Source organism: Oncorhynchus kisutch, linkage group LG13 (genome assembly GCF_002021735.2).
Source record: "Oncorhynchus kisutch isolate 150728-3 linkage group LG13, Okis_V2, whole genome shotgun sequence".
NCBI lineage: Eukaryota > Metazoa > Chordata > Actinopteri > Salmoniformes > Salmonidae > Oncorhynchus > Oncorhynchus kisutch.
The window spans coordinates 51,151,047-51,172,923 of record NC_034186.2 but is presented as its reverse complement, the minus strand read 5'-3'; the positions used below and the strand labels follow the sequence as shown (position 1 = coordinate 51,172,923).

The 21,877-nt window shown below is 42.6% G+C and overlaps 1 protein-coding gene across 2 annotated transcripts in view; it reads left to right on the top strand.

Moving 5' to 3' along the window:
• Positions 1 to 17,774: 17,774 nt before the first annotated feature.
• The window catches only part of LOC109902215 (NADP-dependent malic enzyme-like), a 126,296-nt gene continuing 122,193 nt past the window's right edge, over positions 17,775 to 21,877 (top strand). Inside the window, exon 1 of one of the 2 annotated variants that reach the window (XR_004202448.1) lies at positions 17,775 to 17,998. Coding sequence is in view for 1 of the 2 variants with exons in the window: in XM_020498378.2 (XP_020353967.1) it covers positions 17,870 to 17,998 (129 nt within the window). In the remaining variant the exon portion in view is untranslated. The remainder of the gene's footprint in view (positions 17,999 to 21,877) is intronic. The other variant, XM_020498378.2, reaches the window with a different exon arrangement.

The window sequence follows — 21,877 nt, the reverse complement described above, 5'->3', positions numbered from 1 at the left end:
TACCCTGTACTTCACCTCTAAACTGAAAACAACTAAATATGCCTCCATGTCCCCTGCAGTTCATCTCTATACCCCCTGTACAGAAAGAGGACAGTTGGATGTTAGTGTCTTAGGTCTTAGTGATTTATTATGTTGAAACTGGACACTGGCTCCTTCGTCTAAAACATACACCATCAGATATCACCTAAACGTTGTGCTGTCTAAACTCCCTAGAACGCCCTGGATCTTCTGAATGCAGAAGGAGGACTTCCTGCAAGGGTGTTCCGAGGCACAAAAGCCTGTCTATGCACCCTGCAGACCCTAAACATAACCAGAAATATCACTCACTCTTTTTCCATTTAGAGCCTCTCTCACACCACATTCTTGACCTTGGACTTTGGACTGAAAACAGAAAAGTTAGTATGTTTCTTATCTCACATTGAAATGGTTGCCATGACAGTCATAGGTTGTTATAGTGTATGGGTGGGGTAATATTCGGACTTCTTGTTACACATTCAGTCCTATAGGGACACCTATGGCCCTGACCAGTGAACCTGAGAGCCTGAAAAGCAGGCCCATTCCATCCACCTGATCTGTTTAGTATGGTTACACTCATTTGGATTACCTATGTGCTTGTATACATGAACATATGTCATGAGTGCTCACAGACACACACATACACACACACACGCGCGCACACTTATGGGACAAAGGTCCCAAAGGTGAAAGGTCCCACTTAGATCAAACAGAATTCACTTTTTCAAAACAATTAACCCGCAGCCCCAAACTGAAACATGTTGGCAAAAATAATTTAATTTACAAAAGACCCTAAACCTAACATGGTTAACAGTCTGTTATATGTCTGTGCCATTTGTTGATACTATAATTATAGTATGCACCATAAAAGGCAAGTAAACATATTATCACAGCATGGGCTGTCCTCTTTTGTCCTAAAATGATTTGACCAAAGATGACCAATGCAGAAACAATTTCACTGAATATGAAAATCCAGAAACAAAGGCTTTATTTGACCTTTTTCCATTTGAACTCAGAGATGAACTATCTATCCCATTCCTCTATGGGCCGCTCTGCCTCTGCCTCTGCCTCTCCTTTGTCCTTGCCCTCGGCCTCTGCCTCTGCCTCTCCTTTGTCCTTGTCCTTGCCCTCTGCCTCTGCCTCTGCCTCTGCCTCTCCTTTGTCCTTGTCCTTGCCCTCTGCCTCTGCCTCTGCCTCTCCTTTGTCCTTGCCCTCGGCCTCTTACTCGGTCCATTCTTACAAACAGCAACTCAGAGGTGACCTCTTTTATGCATGAATAAGGACTGATTGCTGATTGAACCATTGTGCTAATAAGTTTTGTACATGTGCAGAATTCATGTGCACATTCATGAGAGTAATTTAAATCAGCTGTGACCAAATGTTTTAATTTTACTCAACTGTTTTGCATCTTTTGTAGAGAGTTGTGTTTGCTGTTTTGTAAAAATGTGCTTAGCATTTGCATTGTGTGTGAAAGATAACAGTGTTGTGCTGATAAGGTTATGATGGAGTGGACCCCAGTTTCATTAAAAGTGTCTTAGCAATCGAGAAAAAAACTGTAATTGTAAATATTTGAGTAAAAGTTTAGTATGCCAAGTTTTACCATATTGTAGCCATATTGATGAAAGGCTGACAGAACACAGATTCACACGTGCTTATGAACTTATGCACACATGGACCATAGGACTGATCTTGAACTCAATGTTACCTCTCTACCGAACACCCTATGAGACACCTTAAATGGTGCAAAAAACCACAGCCACTGGAAAGCAATTCAAAAATAGTTAATTATCATTCTAGACCTGAGAGCTGAAGAAATTATATCCTGTCCAACTACCGTCCACACCTCTTGTACCTCTGTTGACCACTGGGGCTGCATAGGTCATCCCCTGATATAGTCTTTCATATCAAATGTTACTTGTCACATGCGCCGAATACAACAGGTGCTAACAAGCCCTTAACCAACAATTCATCTTTAAGAAAATGCCCACAGAAAAGTAAGAGATAAGAATAACAAATAATCAAAGAGCAGCAGTAAATAACAATAGCGGAGCTATATACAGTGTGTAACGGGGTACAGAGTCCATTTGCGGGGGCACCGTTGTTGAGGTAATTGAGGTAATATGTACATGTAGGTAGAGTTCTTAAAGTGACTCTGCATAGATAATAACAGACAGTAGCAGCAGCATAGAAGTGTTATGGCTTGGGGGTAGAAGCTGTTTAGAAGACTCTTGTACCTAGACTTGGCGCTCCGGTACCGCTTGCCGTGTGGTAACAGAGAGAACAGTCTATGACTTGGATGGCTGGAGTCTTTTTATGGCCTTACCACGAGCCGGTTTGTGACAAAAACTCACACTCATTCTTATGTTTGATAAATGTATCGTATAGTGTGTGTGTGGCAGGTGTACAATGATGGCAAGAAACTACATTTGAGAGTGCGCTGACCCTGGTGCTAGAGGGGGTACAGCTGACCCTGGTGCTAGAGGGGGTACAGCTGACCCTGGTGCTAGAGGGGGTACAGCTGACCCTGGTGCTTGAGGGGGTTAGCAACTGGAGGTTGAATGTTTGAAGGGGTACGGGACTATAAAAAGTTTGGGAACCATCGATCTAGTGTATATATAAATAATTGTTTGTGCTTCACTTCAAACTAAATAAAATGTCATTGGTCGCATACAAATATTTTGCAGATGTTATTGCAGGTGTAGTGAAATGCTTGTGTTCCTAGCTCCAACAGTGCAGTAATATCTAACAATACACAACAATACACACAAATCTAAAACCTAAAATAATGGAATTAAGAAATATATAAATATTAGGACGAGCAATGTCGGAGTCCGGAGTATAAATATAAATATAATTATGATGGGATATTAGGGACAGTATATGGATAGAATAGTATACTGTACAGCAATAGTTGAATAGGATAGGCCTTGCCTAGAATACAGTATATTCATATGAAGTGTATATGTATATGAAGTGGGTAAAACAGTATGCAAACATTATCAAAGTGGCCAGAGTTCCATTATTAAAGTTACCAGTGTTCCATGTCTATGTATATAGACAGCAGTCTCTAAGGTTCAGGGTTGATTGAGTAACCAGACGGTAGCTGGCTAGTGACAGTGACTAAAGTTCAGGGCAGGGTACTGGGCAGAGGCCAGCTAGCGGTAGCGGAGTGAACAGGCTGTTGCTCAGGAGGCTGAGGTCCCTGATGATCTTCTTGGACTTCCGGTGACATCGGGTGCTGTAGATGTCCTGGAGGGCAGGCAGTATGCTGGTGAATGAGACCACCCCCTGATATTTCAACAAGTCATAAAGTTTACTGTAATTCATTCAAGTGTGAGTGTCAGTGGAGTGTTTGTGTCTGTTTGTGAATTTGTGAGTTTGTGTGTTTGTACAGTGCATTCGGAAAGTATTCTAACCCCTTCCCTCTTTCCACATTTTGTTACATTACAGCCTTATTATAAAATGGATTCAATAAAAAATGTTCCTCATCAATCTATACCCAATATCCCATAATGTGAAAGCAAAAACAGGTTTTCAGACATTTTTGCAAATTTCTTACAAATAAAAAACTGAATACCATATTTACATAAGTACACTTTATTATGAGACTTGAAATTGATTGGAGTCCACCTGTGGTAAATTCAATTGATTGGACTTCATTTGGAAAGGCCAGTCTATGTAAAGGTCCCACAGTTGACAGAGCATGTCAGAGAAAAAAACAACAACCATGAGGTCGAAGGAATTTTTTGTAGAGCTCCGAGACGGGATTGTGTCGAGACACAGATCTGGGGAAATCATTTCTGCAGTATTAAAGGTCCCCAAGAACACAGTGACCTCCATCATTCTTAAATGGAAGAAGTTTGGAACAACCAAGACTCTTTCTAGAGCTAGCCGCCCAGCCAAACTGAGTAATCGGGGGAGAAGGGCCTTGATCAGGGATGTGACCCACTTGGAGTTTTCCAAAAGACACCTAAAGGACTCTCAGACCATGATAAACAAGATTTTCTGTTTTCTTTGGCCTGAATGCCAAGTGTCTGGAGGAAACCTGGCACCATTCATACGGTGTAGCCTGGTGGTAGCAGCATCATGCTGTGGGGATGTTTTTTTTCAGCGGCAGGGACTGGGAGACTAGTCAGGATCGAGGGAAAGATGAATGGAGCAAAGTACAGAGAGATCCTTGATATATACCTGCTCCAGAGCGCTCGGGACGAAGGTTCAGTGGGGTCGAAGGTTCACCTTCCAACAGGACAACGACCCTAAGCACACAGCAAAGACAACACATGAGTGGCTTCGGGACAAGTCTCTGAATGTCCTGATGTGGCCCAGCCAGAGCCCGGACTAGAACCCGATCGAATATCTCTGGAGAGACCTTAAAATAGCTGTGCAGCGACGCTCCCCATCCATGCTGAGAGCTTGAAAGGATCTTCAGTGTCACACCCTGATCTGTTTCACCTGTCCTCGTTATTGTCTCCACCCCCTCCAGGTGTCGCTTGTTTTCTCCAGTGTATTCATCCCTGTGATTCCTGTCTCTCTGTGCCAGTTGGTCTTGTATATTTCCAAGTCAACAAGCGTTTTTCCCATTCTGCTGCTTCTCCTGCTTTTTGCTATTCTCTTTTTTCTAGTCTTCCCGGTTTTGACCCTTGCCTGTTTCTGGACTCTGTACCCACCTGCCTGACTATTCTGCCTGCCTTGACCATGAGCCTGTCTGTCACTCTGTATCTCCTGGCCTCTGATCTGGTTTTGACCTTTTTGCCTGTCCACAACCATTCTCTTGCCTACCCCTTTGGATTAATAAACATTGTAAGACTCCAAACATCTGCCTCCTGTGTCTGCATTTGGGTCTCGCCTTGTGCCTTGATACAAAGAAGAATGGGAGACATTTCTCAAATACAAGGGTGCCAAGCTTGTAGCGTCATACCCAAGAAGAATTGAGGCTGTAATCGCTGCCAAAGGTGCTTCAACAAAGTACTGAGTGAAGGGTCTGAACAACAACATAAAATTCTAAACCTGTTTTTGTTTGGTCATTATGGGGTATTGTGTGTAGATTGATGAGGAAAAAAAAATATTAATTCATTTTAGAACAAGCCTGTAACAAAATGTGGGAAAAGTCAAGGAGTCTGAATGCTTTCCCAAATGCGCTGTATGTCCCTACTTTTACATGCACATGTACAGCGAGCTCCAAAAGTACTGGGACAGTGACACGTTTTGTTGTTTTGGCTCAGTACTCCATCACTTTGGATTTGAAATTATACAATGACTGAGGTGAAAGTGAAGACTGTCAGCTTTAATTTGAGGGTATTTTCATCCATATTGGGTGAACCGTTTAGTAATTATGTGTACATAATCCCCCCCCCCCCCATTTTAGGGGACCAAAAGTATTGGGACAAATTCACTATTAAAAATTTAAGTATTTGGTCCCATACTCATAGCACGCAAGGATTACATCATGCTTGTGAATCTATACATTTGTTGGATGCATTTGCTGTTGGTTTTTGTTGTGTTTCATATTATTTTATGCCCAATAGAAATGAATGGTAAATAATGTACTGTGTCATTTTGGAGTCACTTTTTTAGTAAATAAGAATAGAATATGTTTTCTAAACACTTCTACATTAACGTGAATGCTAGTATGATTACTGATAATCGTGAATAATGATGAGTGACAAAGTTAGACGCACAAATATCATATCCCCAAGACCTGCTAACCTATCGCCATTACAATAACAGGGGAGTTTAGCATTTTTTGAGGGGGGGGGGGGTCATGATATTTGTGTGTCTGCGCTTTAACTTCATAGTCGTTGTATCATTTCAAATCCAAAGTGCTGGAGTACAGAGCTAAAACAACAAAAAATGTCACTGTCCCAATACTTCTTTGGAGCTCACTGTAAATTGATCACTCAAATCTCTCACACCACACATGCACATTCCACATACCATATCTCCACCTGAAACAACCTGGCTACAACCAAGGTCATCCCTAATGAATATCACCATTGAGAGAAAAAAAAGAGTAAGGAGGAGAGCAAATTCCCCTGCTCATGAGTAAGACACTGTTCTAAACTTTGGACGTCTAAAGTATAAAGCCTCCTTGATTGAGATTGTAACTTGTGTACAGTAATCATAACTTCTGACGTTTCACAGGAAAAGCAGCTAAGAGTTTCAGCCCACAGAAATGGGCGGCCTAGAAACAGGATGTCTTTGGTCCTCTGCTGCTGAGCCATTTAAGGGCCCTGACTTTGTTGTTTCAATGATTTCTCACACAGAAGCCTCATTATACTGCATACAGAACATGCTTTGGCTGTGTCCTACTGAGCAAGGCACTGAAATCGCTCTCGCCATCAAAGTGTTTTGGTGCAATCAGCCCTGTTACAGTGCAGAAATGTCCTCCCCCATCATCTCTGGTCCCAGTGCCAACATACACAGTGCAGTTGAACGGTTCAAGCGTGAAAAGAGGCAACACGAACCCAACATGATCTCGGTGCGTGCTACACACAAACCTCCCAAATCCAATGCAGCATTTTTGCAGTAAATACAAAACCTTATGTCTTATCATGGCAAGCCAATAAGATTCACACACAACAAGGTACACACACACACACACACACACACACACACACACACACACACACACACACACACACACTAGTTTAGTCAAATACTGTAACTTCCGTATATTGTTATTCTACAATCAAGCCTTATCACACACTCAAGGACTGTGCAAACAACAATCCATGAATCAATTTATATACGCTGAGACAAACAAGCTGCCGTGGGACATCTAGTCAGGCTGACAGGCCTCTTGTTTATAGTGAAGACTTGGACAGAGGTGTTTTCTTTAGAGATTAGTGCAGCCAGCCAGCACTCGAGACAGTTGAAGGGAGAAGAGGGGAGTCGGTGGATTAAGTTATTTTGATGAGAGGGGCCTCCCGGGTGGCGCAGTGGTCTAAGGCACTGCATCGCATCTGGGTTCTGTCGCGACCGGGAGGCCCACGGGGCGGCGCACAATTGGCCCAGCGTTGTCCAGGTTAGGGAGGGTTTGGCCAGCAGGGATATCCTTGTTTCATCGCGCACTAGCGACTCCTGTGTCGGGCCGGGCGCAGTGCACGCTAACCAGGTCGCCAGGTGTACGGTGTTTCCTCCGACACATTGGTGCGGCTGGCTTCCAGGTTGGATGTGCATTGTGTCAAGAAGCAGTGCGGCTAGGTTGGGTTGTGTTTCGGAGGACGCATGGCTCTCAACCTTCGCCTCTCCCGAGTCCGTGCGGGAGTTGCAGCGATGAGACAAGACTATAACTACTACCAATTGGATACGATGAAATTGGGGAGAAAAAAGGGGTAAAAAAAAAGGGCTACAAAATAAAAAAAAGTTATTTGATGATCTCAGAAGTTGTGCATAGTTGCTCTCTGAAGCCCGGACATTATTTACATGCTTAGTGAGAGTATCCAACTCAATAACAAGCAGCCCTGTCACACACATTTTATATTTACATTTCAGTCAATTAAGCAGACAAGTGTGTGCACACACACTCACACATACAGTACATGAACACACTCACACATGCACTCACACTGAAAACACACACAGACACACACACATTAACATACCTATTCCTTGAGGTCAAAAAGGTTATACAAACACCACCCCACTATGTAAATCAATGTCCTTTGCCTTGTAGAAGAAAGGTTTTTTTGTTGAAGCAAACGCGCACGCACACACACACACACAGAGACACGCACACACACACACAGAGACACACATAAACACGCACGTACACACACACACGCACGTGCACACACACACACACACACACACACACACACACACACACACAAACTGCTAAAAGAAAGAAACCAGTTGATAAACCTGTTCAAATAGTTCATTAAATCATAGGCTCGGGAATGCTTTTCTGTGGAAATGTTGAACCGGACCTTAAAACAAACTAGCCTTTATATGATCAGACTCCTCTTTGCTCTATACCTACATTGCAACCCAACTCATTGCAAGAAAGCAAGAAAGTAACTCTGCAGTTTCAAGATTTCTTATAGTTACAGTGCCTTGCGAAAGTATTCGGCCCCCTTGAACTTTGCGACCTTTTGCCACATTTCAGGCTTCAAACATAAAGATATAAAACTGTATTTTTTTGTGAAGAATCAACAACAAGTGGGACACAATCATGAAGTGGAACGACATTTATTGGATATTTCAAACTTTTTTAACAAATCAAAAACTGAAAAATTGGGCGTGCAAAATTATTCAGCCCCCTTAAGTTAATACTTTGTAGCGCCACCTTTTGCTGCGATTACAGCTGTAAGTCGCTTGGGGTATGTCTCTATCAGTTTTGCACATCGAGAGACTGACATTTTTTCCCATTCCTCCTTGCAAAACAGCTCGAGCTCAGTGAGGTTGGATGGAGAGCATTTGTGAACAGCAGTTTTCAGTTCTTTCCACAGATTCTCGATTGGATTCAGGTCTGGACTTTGACTTGGCCATTCTAACACCTGGATATGTTTATTTTTGAACCATTCCATTGTAGATTTTGCTTTATGTTTTGGATCATTGTCTTGTTGGAAGACAAATCTCCGTCCCAGTCTCAGGTCTTTTGCAGACTCCATCAGGTTTTCTTCCAGGATGGTCCTGTATTTGGCTCCATCCATCTTCCCATCAATTTTAACCATCTTCCCTGTCCCTGCTGAAGAAAAGCAGGCCCAACCATGATGCTGCCACCACCATGTTTGACAGTGGGGATGGTGTGGTCAGGGTGATGAGCTGTGTTGCTTTTACGCCAAACATAACGTTTTGCATTGTTGCCAAAAAGTTCCATTTTGGTTTCATCTGACCAGAGCACCTTCTTCCACATGTTTGGTGTGTCTCCCAGGTGGCTTGTGGCAAACTTTAAACGACACTTTTTATGGATATCTTTAAGAAATGGCTTTCTTCTTGCCACTCTTCCATAAAGGCCAGATTTGTGCAATATACGACTGATTGTTGTCCTATGGACAGAGTCTCCCACCTCAGCTGTAGATCTCTGCAGTTCATCCAGAGTGATCATGGGCCTCTTGGCTGCATCTCTGATCAGTCTTCTCCTTGTATGAGCTGAAAGTTTAGAGGGACGGCCAGGTCTTGGTAGATTTGCAGTGGTCTGATACTCCTTCCATTTCAATATTATCGCTTGCACAGTGCTCCTTGGGATGTTTAAAGCTTGGGAAATCTTTTTGTATCCAAATCCGGCTTTAAACTTCTTCACAACAGTATCTCGGGCCTGCCTGGTGTGTTCCTTGTTCTTCATGATGCTCTCTGCGCTTTTAACGGACCTCTGAGACTATCACAGTGCAGGTGCATTTATACAGAGACTTGATTTCACACAGGTGGATTGTATTTATCATCATTAGTCATTTAGGTCAACATTGGATCATTCAGAGATCCTCACTGAACTTCTGGAGAGAGTTTGCTGCACTGAAAGTAAAGGGGCAGAATAATTTTGCATGCACAATTTTTCAGTTTTTGAGTTGTTAAAAAAGTTTGAAATATCCAATAAATGTCGTTCCACTTCATGATTGTGTCCCACTTGTTGTTGATTCTTCACAAAAAAATACAGTTTTATATCTTTATGTTTGAAGCCTGAAATGTGGCAAAAGGTTGCAAAGTTCAAGGGGGCTGAATACTTTCGCAAGGCACTGTATGTTATTCTTAGTTTCAACATCCCTCAAATATCCCTGGGCTCAAACACTGGGTCATTAATTCCCATGATCAGTGAAAGGCCCCATTGAATAGGAGGCTGGTGGTGTTAAGTGGGCCCATAGGCCACACAGGGCCAGTTGTATGATATCTTAGCCAGAGCCAAAGTGCTGGTGGTAAGAGCTGCATGGCTACAGAATCCGGAAGGGCACTGTCCCACAGGACACTCTCAAAAACATCCACCCATTTCCTCCATAGGGAGGCTCTCAACCTACCAAACCCAGAAGTACCGTTGTGTGTGTTCGGATCTGGAAGCAAACAACAATTAGGTTTTAATACACACACCCAGAGGGAAGAAATGTGTTTCTTATTCTGGCATCGATCAGAATTTTGGGGTAAAAGTTCAGATTGCTGGAAGTACATTATAGATCTCAGGTATTTTTAGGGATGGATTTAACTAAGAGAAGGAAGTTATGTTACGTAGTATGTGCGTATCTGTGGGCCCATTACAGGATACTGAACAGGTGTAGTACATGGAGCTAGGCATATGAGGCCGAATACACACACATAAACTGACATTACTATATGTCCTACAGCTGTGGTCAATGAGAAAGGGGGGGGGGGGGGGGGGAGTGCTACACCTTAGAGGACTAAAGCCGGTTAACACACCTGAGAGAGTTAGTCTATAGCTATTGCTCATCCTACTCCCTGACCTTGGGAATTTTCACTGAACTTTTGAAGCCCTTTTGACATCCAACACCATACCCCAACAGCCATATTTCCCCTATCCAAATCTCTCCAACAGTCACTCCCGGTCCAGACACACCCACAGCCCACTCAGCCCTCATCCTACACCCCAAACCACCAGAGCTGTTTTCATATTTCTCCTCCTTTGTACCTTTCTCACTCACACCAGTGAACTTCACAATGTGGATGTCAGCCTGTTAAAACGGACCAAAGTAATTTCCGCCAGGGGATCTGGCGGATCTGAAACCGAGCCAATCCATGCATTTCTGGTGGTCTTTTTTTTTTCATGCTATGAACTCTTACTGTATGCATCGTTTGCATTGGCAGGTGTAAATCCAGGCCTGGTAGGTTTCCTCATTCCTGACAGTCTGGCTGTAATCATACATAATCAGCGTGTCTGTGAATAAATCCTTTAGCATCAGCCCCAGCTATGGAAGTGTGACCAGATGTTGCTGTTGTGATACAGTGTGTGGAGGAAGTGCGGTAATCCTGTTTGAGCAGACATTCTGATCCTCTGTAATTTCACTTGTCTCGGTTCATCCTTCCCCTCCCTCTCCTGTTAGTAGTGCCCTAAAGGGGCACACAGAAGAAACTGAGCTACTTGTTGTATGTGAATGGAGTTCATATTTTTCACTCAAATACAGGCTACGTATGGCAAGTGTATTTAAATCAGAGAGTCTGTCATTATAACGCCATGATGGGACAAACAGACCGTTATCAAAAACCTGACAACTTAAGTTTAAACTACTTTTTTGTTATTGCAGGAAATTATCTGTCAACAAAGGCTTAAGGCGTGGATTAATCTAAACCAGGATTGTGGCCATTACATAATCATTATTCACAGGTAATTATATGGAAAGCTTGAACCGGTTTCGAGACAGATACACAGTATTTACCTCTCAATTCAACTCAGTTTTCCTGGAAAATACAAATGAGTGAGGAAAAACAATTAAAGTTATTGATAGGTGAATGTACTAGCTTTTACAAGGGTATTTACTCAGGTATGAGGCCTGTGCAGTGTAATGTAGAGTGAGTGACCATGTCATGTACAGTATGTTATTCGACCGGGAACATCCATTTACCCGAAGATCACAAGGTCGGAGAGCCTGATAACATATTGATGCTTAAAAGGTGACCTTTGGCCTTAGCTTGGTTGTTGTTTTTTGTTTCTTTTTATATCGGTACACACCAACCCAGCCTCTGCCCGACCCCATGCCCCCAAGACCTATGCTGTACATGCACCACCCCTCTAAAACTCCAAGTTTTCCTCTATTTTTTTAGCTCCCTCTCTCTCTTTCTTCAAACCACACACAACAAGGGATCCCTGCCACCAGTGCTTCATCACCAGATGTGTACAACTTCCTGTAGGTCATATCCAGCACTATCCAGTACATATCCTTCCCCCCCCTCTCTAACCAACATGTTGATTTGGTCGGTGGAAGTGGTTCCTGAAAATTGAAAATTCTCGTGACAGTATAGGACTGAAAACCCACAGGATGGTAGATCTCCAGGAAGAGTGTTGGGCAGCCCTGGTCTATGACTTGGGTGACCGAAGTCTTTGAAAAATGTTTTGGCCTTCCTCTGACACCGCCTAGTATATAGGTCCTAGATGTCAGGAAGCTTGGCCCCAGTGATGTACTGGGATGTACGCACTACCATCTGTAGCGCCTTGCGGTCGGAGGCCGAGTGTCACGTTCTGACCTTTATTTCCTTTGTTTTGTCATTATTTAGTATGGTCAGGGCGTGAGTTGGGTGGGCAGTCTATGTTTGTTTTTCTATGATTTGGGTATTTCTATGTTTCGGCCTAGTATGGTTCTCAATCAGAGGCAGGTGTCATTAGTTGTCTCTGATTGAGAATCATACTTAGGTAGCCTGGGTTTCACTGTGTGTTTGTGGGTGATTGTTCCTGTCTCTGTGTTTTGCACCAGATAGGACTATTTAGGGTTTAACACGTTTCTTGTTTTTGTAATCAGTTGTTCATGTGTACGTTTACGTATTAAAAGAACCATGGACGCTTACCACGACGCATATTGGTCCTCTGATCCTTTTCGCCTCTCCTCTTCGGAAGAAGAGGAGGAAATCCTTGACACCGAGCAGTTGCCATACCAGGCGGTGAAGCAACCGGTCAGGATGCTCCCGATGGTGCAGCTGTAGAACTTATTGAGGACCTGGGGACCCATGACTGTGATAATGTTGCGTTTAGGAGGTTGGTGAAGGAGTCAGGCGCAGGAGAGCAGAGATGTTTGAGAAGCGTACTTTAATTGGTAAGTCCACCAACACAGGTATGGCACAATCAAAAAAGTACAACGCCCTCAACAACAGAGAACCCGTACAAACGCACGGAGGAACAAACAAAGTTCCGACAATAACACTCTTATGAATCCGTGAAAACAAAGAATGGCATAACCTCACCGAGCACATCACAATGAAAGAAAAATCCCACACAAACCTAGGCAGGCAACAGGGTAAATATATACACATAGAAATTAACACAAATGAAACCAGGTGTGAAAAAGAACCAAAGACAAAACAAGCAGAAAAGGAAAAAGGGATCAGCGATGGCTAGTAGACCGGCGACGCCGACCGCCGAGTGCCGCCTGAACGGGGAGAGGAACTACCTTCGGTAGAAGTCGTGACAATGACAAATCTTTTCAGTCTCTTGAGGGGGAAAAGGCATTGTCGTGCCCTCTTCACGACTTTCTTGGTGTGTTTGGCTCCTTGATAGTTTGTTGGTGATGTGGACACCAAGGAACCCTGTCGATGTGAATGGGGGCGTGTTCGGCCCTCCTCTTCCAGTAGGCAGGCAGCAGAGCTCTGTAACGCTGACTCAGGGCCAAGGAGGACAAACTGCCAGCCAGGCCTGCAGTCAGTCACAGTGAATCAGCAGCAGACTCTACCTGACTGTTTGATCTGTGAGTCAGCACAAAGTTAAGTGCCAGCCAGCCACACTGTTGTTCAGCTGGCCTTCAATTACTCTAGCTGACCTCTTTCTCTCACTCTGTCAGTATGTCTCTGTGTCTCTCCATGTCTTCATACACATAAGCACGCACACACACGCACCAGCACGGATCAAGGTCCAGATAGAACAGCTTCACATGCACATCCACAGCCCACATAATCTTTCCTTATCTCAATTTTATGGACAGCAATATGTTACAATTGAACAGGCACAAGCAAGTAGAAACAGAAGGACGACAGCCTGTCATCATTGCAGAGACAATATGAGTGCTGATACAAAGGACTTATCTGGTTTCATTCTTGCACATTTTGAACCACTCTTGATGTCTTCTCAAATGTGATTGTAAAACTAATTGGACTAATAGGGGAGAGTAAAGACTTACTCTAGAGGCAAGCACTATGAACATAAAAAGATGTACAGTATGGAATAGGGCTATGCTATTAAATCAGATAATAAAGCTATGAAATTATTTAGGAACATGTAAATGGTGCAGGAGTGATTCAGTGTGCAAAGTGGAACTGACCACTTCCCTAATCCTGCAACACTAGTCTCTCTAGACAGACGGGTTGCCTCGATCGACTACGATCTACCATTGTTCCAGTTTCAGGTGTGGGTTTCCGAGACTACTGCAACACCACAGTTAGTTAACGGGTAATGGCCATTAACACCACATGTAGCCTATGTGCCACATTGCCTAATCCTGTATAACACTGTGAATGTAGTTTTTCGTTTTTTAACCTTGGTTTCTTACCAGGGTTAGGGTTAATTCCATTTAAATTCCAGTCAATTCAGGAAGCATTTTTTTTTTAAGAAACAGGGTTGGTATGAATTCCATTTAAATTCCAGTATTTCCTAAATTGACTGGAATTGTCACGCCTGCTCCCGCTCCCCCTCTCTGGTGCTCGAGGGCGCCAGGCTGCCCTTCATTACGCACAACTGTCACCATCATTATACGCATCAATGTTCATTGAACTCACCTGGACTCCTTCACGTTGTTGATTGCCCCCTCTATATATGTCTGTTCCTCAGTTGGCGAGTATACTACTCGCCAATGTCCAGTCTCTTGACAACAAGGTAGATGAAATTCAAGCAAGGGTTGCCTTCCAGAGAGACAGAAAAGATTGTAAAATTCTCTGTTTCACAGAAACATGGTTCTCTTGGGATATGTTGTCGTAATCGGTTCAGCCACCGGGCTTCTCCATACATGGTGCCGACAGAGATAAACACCTCTCTGGGAAGAGGAAGGGCTGAGGTGTACGCTTCATGATTAATTACTCATGGTGTAATCATAACAACATACAGGAATTCAAGTCCTTCTGCTCACCTGACCTAGAATTCCTAACAATCAAATTCCGGCCATATTACCTACCAAGAGAACTCTATTCAGTTATCATCACAGCTGTGTACATTCACCTTCAAGCAGATACCAAGACGGCCCTCACGGTACTTCACTGGACTCTATGCCATCTGGAAACCATATATCTTGAGGATGCCTTTATTGTAGCTGGGGATTTTAACAAAGCACATTTGAGAACAAGGCTACCTAAATTATATCAGCATATTGATTGCACTACGCACGGGGGGAAATACACTCGATCACTGCTACTCTAACTTCCTCAAAGCATAAAAAGTCCTCCCCCGCCATCCCTTCGGCAAATCCGACCACGACGCCATCTTGCTCCTACCGTCTTATAGGCAGAAACTCAAACAGGATGTACCAGTGACTAGAACCATTCAACGCTGGTCTGACAAATCGGAATCCTTGCTTTCAAGATTGTTTTGATCTGGCGGACTGGCATATGTTCCGGTCAGCCTCCGATAACAATATCAATCTATATGCTGACTCGGTGAATGAGTTTATAAAGAAGTGCATTGGAGATGTTTTACCCACTGTGACTATTAAAACCTACCCTAACCAGAAACAGTGGTTTCTGAAAGCGCGAATCACCGCATTTAACCATGGAAAGAGGTCTGGGAATGTGGCTGAAAATAAACAGTGTTTCATGCTCCCACTCCCCCTATCTGGTGCTCGAGGGTGCCAGGCTGCCCTTCATTACGCACACCTGTCACCATCATTACATTCATCAGCTCTCATTGGACTCACCTGGACTCCTGCACGTTGTTGATTGCCCCCTCTATATCTGTCTGTTCCTCAGATTTGTTCACCGTGTCAGCATTATTGTCATAATGTTGTTTTGTTTCCCTGTCCAGACGCATGTTCTTGTTTTGTTTGATATACATTTTCCATTCATTGTTTACTCCCTGTACTTGCTTCTTGTCTCCAGGTCTTTAACTGGAATTAACCCTAACCCTGGTAAGAAACCAAGGAAAAAAAAATCTCTAAACTGCATTCAAAGTGTACATACAGTACCATTCAAAATTTGGACACACCTACTCATTCAAGGGTTTTTCTTTATTTGTTACTATTTTCTACATTGTAGAATATAATGTACACAACACTATGAAATAACACATGGAATCATGTAGTAACCAAAAAAGTGTTAAACAAATAAAAATATATTTAGAGATTCTTCAAAGTAGCTACCCATTGCTTTGATGACAGCTTTGCACACTCTTGGCATTCTCTCAACCAGCTCCATGAGGTAGTCACCTGGAATGCATTTCAATTAACAGGTGTGCCTTGTTAAAAGTTAACTTATGGAATTTCTTTCCTTCTTAAGGGGTTTGAGCCAATCAGTTGTGTTATGAAAAGACAGGGGTGATAAACAGAAGATAACCATATTTGGTAAAAGACAAAGTCCATATTATGGCAAGAACAGATAAAAAACAAGAGAAACGACAGTCCATCATTACTTTAAGACATGAAGGTCAGTCAATGCGGACAATTTCAAGACCTTTACAGTATCGTCATGTGCAGTTGCAAAAACCATCAAGCGCTATGACGAAACTGGCTCTCATGACGACCGCGACAGGAAAGGAAGACCCAGAGTTACCTCAGCTGCAGAGGATAAGTTCATTAGAGTTACCAGCCTCAGAAATTAAAGCCCAAATAATTGCTTCACAGAGTTCAAGTAACAGACACATCTCAACATCAAATGTTCAAAGGAGACTGCGTGAATCAGGTCGAATTGCTGCAAAGAAACCACTACTAAAAGGACAACAATAATAAGAATAGACTTTCTTGAGCCAAGAAACACAAGCAATAGACATTAGATCGGTGGAACTTTGTCCTTTTGACTGGTACTGTATATATATGAATATAAATGTTTGAACAGTAGTGTGTATATATGTATATATATATACACACACTACTGTTCAAACGTTTGGGGTCACTTAGAAAATGTATTGTTTTTGAAAAGCACATTTTCCAAGTTTCTTGGCAATTTCTCGCATGGAATAGCCTTCATTTCAAAGAACAAGAATAGACTGACGAGTTTCAGAGGAAAGGCCTTTGTTTCTGGCCATTTTGAGCCTGCAATCGAACCCACAAATGCTGATGCTCCAGATACTCAACTAGTCTAAAGAAGGCCAGTGTGATTGCTTCTTTAATCAGCACAACAGTTTTCAGCTATGCTAACATAATTGCAAAAGGGTTTTCTAATGATCAATTAGCCTTTTAGAATCATAAACTTGGATTAGCTAACACAATGTGCCTTTGGAACACAGGAGTGATGGTTACTGATAATGGGCCTCTGTTCGCCTATGCAGATATTCATTTATTTTTTTTATCCGCCATTTCCAGCTATAATAGTAATTTACAACATCTACACTGTATTTCTAATCAATTTGATGTTATTGTAATAGACCAACATTTTTTCTTTAAAAAATCAAGGACATTTCTAAGTGACCAAACTTTTGAACGGTAGTGTATATATTTTCCTTCATTATTTTCCCCTAACCCTATTACTCCTCCCTAATTGAAGGAAACGAATGGACAATAACACAATAACACTTATTTTCCACCATAATTTGCAAATAAATTCATAAAAAATCCTACAATGTGATTTTCTGGATTTTTTCCCCTCATTTTGTCTGTCATAGTTGAAGTGTACCTATGATGAAAATTACAGGCCTCTCATCTTTTTAAGTGGGAGAACTTGCACAATTAGTGGCTGACTAAATACTTTTTTGCCCCACTGTAAGTGCTCCTACTGTAAGGGATAAAAGCCAATATTCACTCAAATTGAATTACTAATAACATAGCCCCTAGCTCTTTTCTGGATGGAATAGAACATGAATTAATCATAAATTATCACATGCATTTGAAATGTATTAAATACAAGTAAATAGTTGCATTAAGGTAAGAAGGAGTCTTATCCTAGCAATAAAATACTATTGTTGTTAATGAATGTAGACTAACCTCATTCCTCACGGTAGGTAGACTGATCCGTTGCGCTCGTGCTCATCGTTCTGGGTTGTCACTGGGAGAGCATTCACCGGCGCATCCACTTGTTGACCTGTGTTCACAACAGAGTTCAGGGTTACTGTACGCTATTTAAAGAGGGAGGCAACATGGCACACGGTTTAGTCAAACGGGAATCAGTCGAGAGTGAGATGCATAAACCCGAAGACCAAAGTAAGATCTTTGTTTATACGAAGAAGAGGGGGTATGACGTTACACGTAACCCCTACCTGAACAAGGTAACCAAAAACAAGTGATTTTTGTGTTTACTTTGTACGTTTATTTTCTAAACGAAGTGTTAGCTTTAGCCTACATGTTTAGGAGTATCAGCTTCAAAGCAGGCTATATTTAGATTTAAAGGAGCACAATGCCCCTCGAAGCAGTTTATATGGAGTTGTTCCACTCTCGCCTTTGCGTTTTTTTTTCTAGTAGCTCCTAGATACAAGAAATGACGCGAAAGCCCATCCTCCCCGCGTAATACCCATTACACAAGTTCAGCTTTTCAAATATTAAATGACAGCCAGCCCACTGTGGATGATTGAGACGTGTGCATTTAAGATTAACGAGCTAACAATATATTTTCATTTGGCGAGAGGAAGAACTAAAGTCGAAAAACTCTTACAGTTTTTGTCAAAGGCTGCCACTTTAGGAATATGTTTTCAAAATAGCTCAGAGAGTCTGTCACAACGGTTAACGAAATTAGCCAAAATATCAGGAAATAGCTTTGCTAGGCTGCAACGCATAGTCATTGTGTCAGAGTTTGATTGTGGTAACCGAGGGAGCTTTCTAGTGTTTTTCTTGGTCGAACGAGCCACGTCTCCCCTACAGATTTGCGGTCACGGGCTGGTGAGGCTACATGTTGTTCGTCAACGTGTGGGAGAGTGACAGCTTACTATCACTGTCCATGGTTCTGATCAGGTCATCACGATGAGTGCGAATTGTGGGTCATCTGTTAACAGAAAAAACAAAACTGTTTAATTGGATATTTGTAGTGTACTAAAGTCAGAAAAACGAATTGCATGTTGAACTCTCCATTATTGTTGTATTGCCGTTGTCCATTAATTGGGACCGATTGGGGCAACCTGCTCTCAGAGCATTTCATAATATTCTGTGGGTAAACCCGAGACACTCCATTTATTATATGTTACATTTCGTATGGTATATATTCATTTGTGGATGTCCATAACCCATTTCATATGATATGTTATGAATTACAATTTGTATTATATATTACACATTTGCAAAACTTACAAATTCTAGCTGGCTAACGTTAACGGGTTAGGTTTAGGTTTAGGAGTTAGGTTAAAGGGTTAGGGGAAGGGTTAGCTCAAAGGGTTAAGGTTAGGGGAAGGGTTAGCTAACATGCTAAGTAGTTGTAAAGTAGCTAAAAAGTACTATGCAGTTGAACAGTTCTAATTAGCTAAAATGCTAAAGCTGTCCGTGATGGGATTCAAACTCGCAACCTTTAGGTTGCTAGACGTTGGCGTTATATCGCTGACCAACCACCCTACTTTATTTTTTGCCTTAAGTAACCATGGAAAAATGGAATGATCCCTGCTATATTCCCCACCTTTGGTTTCAAAGGCCCCACTGCTTACACAGAGCCCAGTTTGTCAGGAAGGTTAATGAGTCCACTCCTCTAAGACCAGCTCTCACACACAGGTGTTTGTGTGCGTGCATACATGTGTGTGTGCAATATGATAAAATTAGGTCACTATTTTTTTTATTAATGTGTAATATGCCCTACCGCATGATGGTTTTGAGTGGAGTCTTTTTTTACACAGTGAATGTGGCTAGCTGCATGGTGGAGTATGATTAGACTTTGCTTTGTGTTGTACCGTTCCATACCTACATGTATTGTTAATCCAAAAGAAAGGGGTTTTGTCAAGGGTAGCCTATGTGATATTGGTCACTGGGAGCACTGAATCTGCCTTGAATCTGATTCTAATCCCCAATCATCGATAGACTAAAAGCTTGACCCAGGTTCTTGCTTCTGCTGTTTTAACTCAAGTTGGTCATATCAGCTCTGAACCCTGTCTAAATTGTTTGTTTACATCTAGTAAACTGGTTGTTTATATTAAATAAATAAAAATGTCAGATAACAGACACTCTTAACCAGAGTGACTTACAGGAGCAATTAGGGGTTAAGTGCCTTGCTCAAGGGCACATCGATAGATCTTTCATCTAGTCGGCTCAGGGATTCGAGCCAGCAACCTTTCAGTTACTGGCCCAATGCTCTTACCAGCTAGGCTACCTGCCGCACATCCCAGTTTGCACCCAAGTGGTTTAATGGACTGTCTGTACAAGAGAGCTATTAGCCCTTCAGTGCAAGCTTGAATTTGAAATTGCAATTGGACAGTGAATTTGACAAGTTGATTGGTCAGACAAACACAGTGAATTTGATTCTGGTATGGCATTGAATGTTGAAATTCCAGAAGGAATGGCTAGGATATTTGATTTGAGTTGCACAACTTCTCAGGCATGCTTCACTAGGTGCAAACCACAAAGACACGTGTCAGCACAACAATATTTTATTTGGGTGGCCATTTTGGATTTGGTCACATGAACTAGGCTATGAGTTATAGACCTAGAGACCCTGGCTGGTCTATCTATTATTTCTATGCTCATCCCTCTCTGTGTCTTGAGTTTTTCATGTTACTTCTATGTCTCATGTCGTAATGAGCTAGCTAGAGCATGTGTTATTGCTTTGTTTTGGAGAACACTGGGGGTTTAATGAGATTAATTAAGAGAAACTGCTTTAAATTAGGAGTCATTGGAGATGGAGTGCAGCAACCTATTTATTTAACTCTCCTTCTATAGTAAACGTGCTTCATCTGGAAAACGTTAAGTTAGGCCTAATACACCATAAGACTGTGAGGACCAAAGTACAGGCTTAATAGTCAGTGTGAGTAAAAAAATATACCAGGTCTATTTGCATCAGTCAAAGAAGGGGCAAAGAAGGCTACAATGGGTTTCTCTCTTTGTCAATTGATAATAACCGAGATTGTCCTTTACAAGAGATAGGCTATTCTTTTAAAGAACGTTTCTTTTTATATAAGTAGGGCTAAACCACAATTATTTTTTGAATGCCAGCAGTCAATGAAGTATAAGCACTAAGTGCAAAGTCACTGAGATTGCATTCTTGAATGCTCCAGCTTTGGTTTGGTATGATCTACTTGATACCCTCATAAGTCAAGTCGAAACTGACGTTGGCACACACTTAAACACACAAGTGCCCAGGTAAGACTGATCAGAGGAGAAAAAAGGCTTTTTATGCAGCGGGGTGAACCATTCACTCTCAACCTTGTCCATGAACCAGCAGGAGGAAATTAGAGGAGAAAGTAGGAAATGCCTGTTCTGCTTCTCAACAACAGGCAGCCTTCTGTGGGCCCAGCAGTGGGACATTGTTGCCCTCTCCTGGGTTCAGCACACCCTGGGGATATGCGTTTACCTCCCTCACCTGATCCACTTCAGCCTCCGACAGGGGCCAGTGAGAAGGACAACACACTAATTGATGCTGAGGGACGGAGGTTGCTAAAAGCGATGTGTCCTCACATCTGCAAGAGTCCATTTTGTTTTCATCCCCCTCCACTCACTCTCCATTCACCTTGTACCCCTCCTTTCTCGCTCAACACTCACTCCGCCCCTTTGAAAAGGTGGAACAGGATATTATAGGTGTGTTTTCTGTGTGCACACCACGCAATAAAGAACTAAAGTGGGGAGCGAGGCAAAGAAAGGGGTCTCTGTGGGGAGGAAGAGCGAGCTGGCCAGACTCCACAGACGTCCTCTGTCTCTCTGGGTTGATCAGGTATTAATGAGCAGCCTGTGTGAATCCCAGGCTCCCAAGCCACACTGCAGCCCTTTGATGCTTGCTGGACTGCCACGAAACGCTGGCATGAAGAACAACAAGGAGTGAAACACTCTCGCTGAGCGCCCTATCAGGGATTGTGTTTCACCTCAAACACCGAGGTAGTGGAGCGCAGGTGATCCAACAGATGCCCACTTTGTGTGCTAACTAGGCTAACCCTGTGTTGAGTTTGGTCACGGTATGGATGGACACTTTGCCTTTAGCTCATTAGAGGGTCAGGGTGGCATCAATGAAGACCTAGAACTGGGTT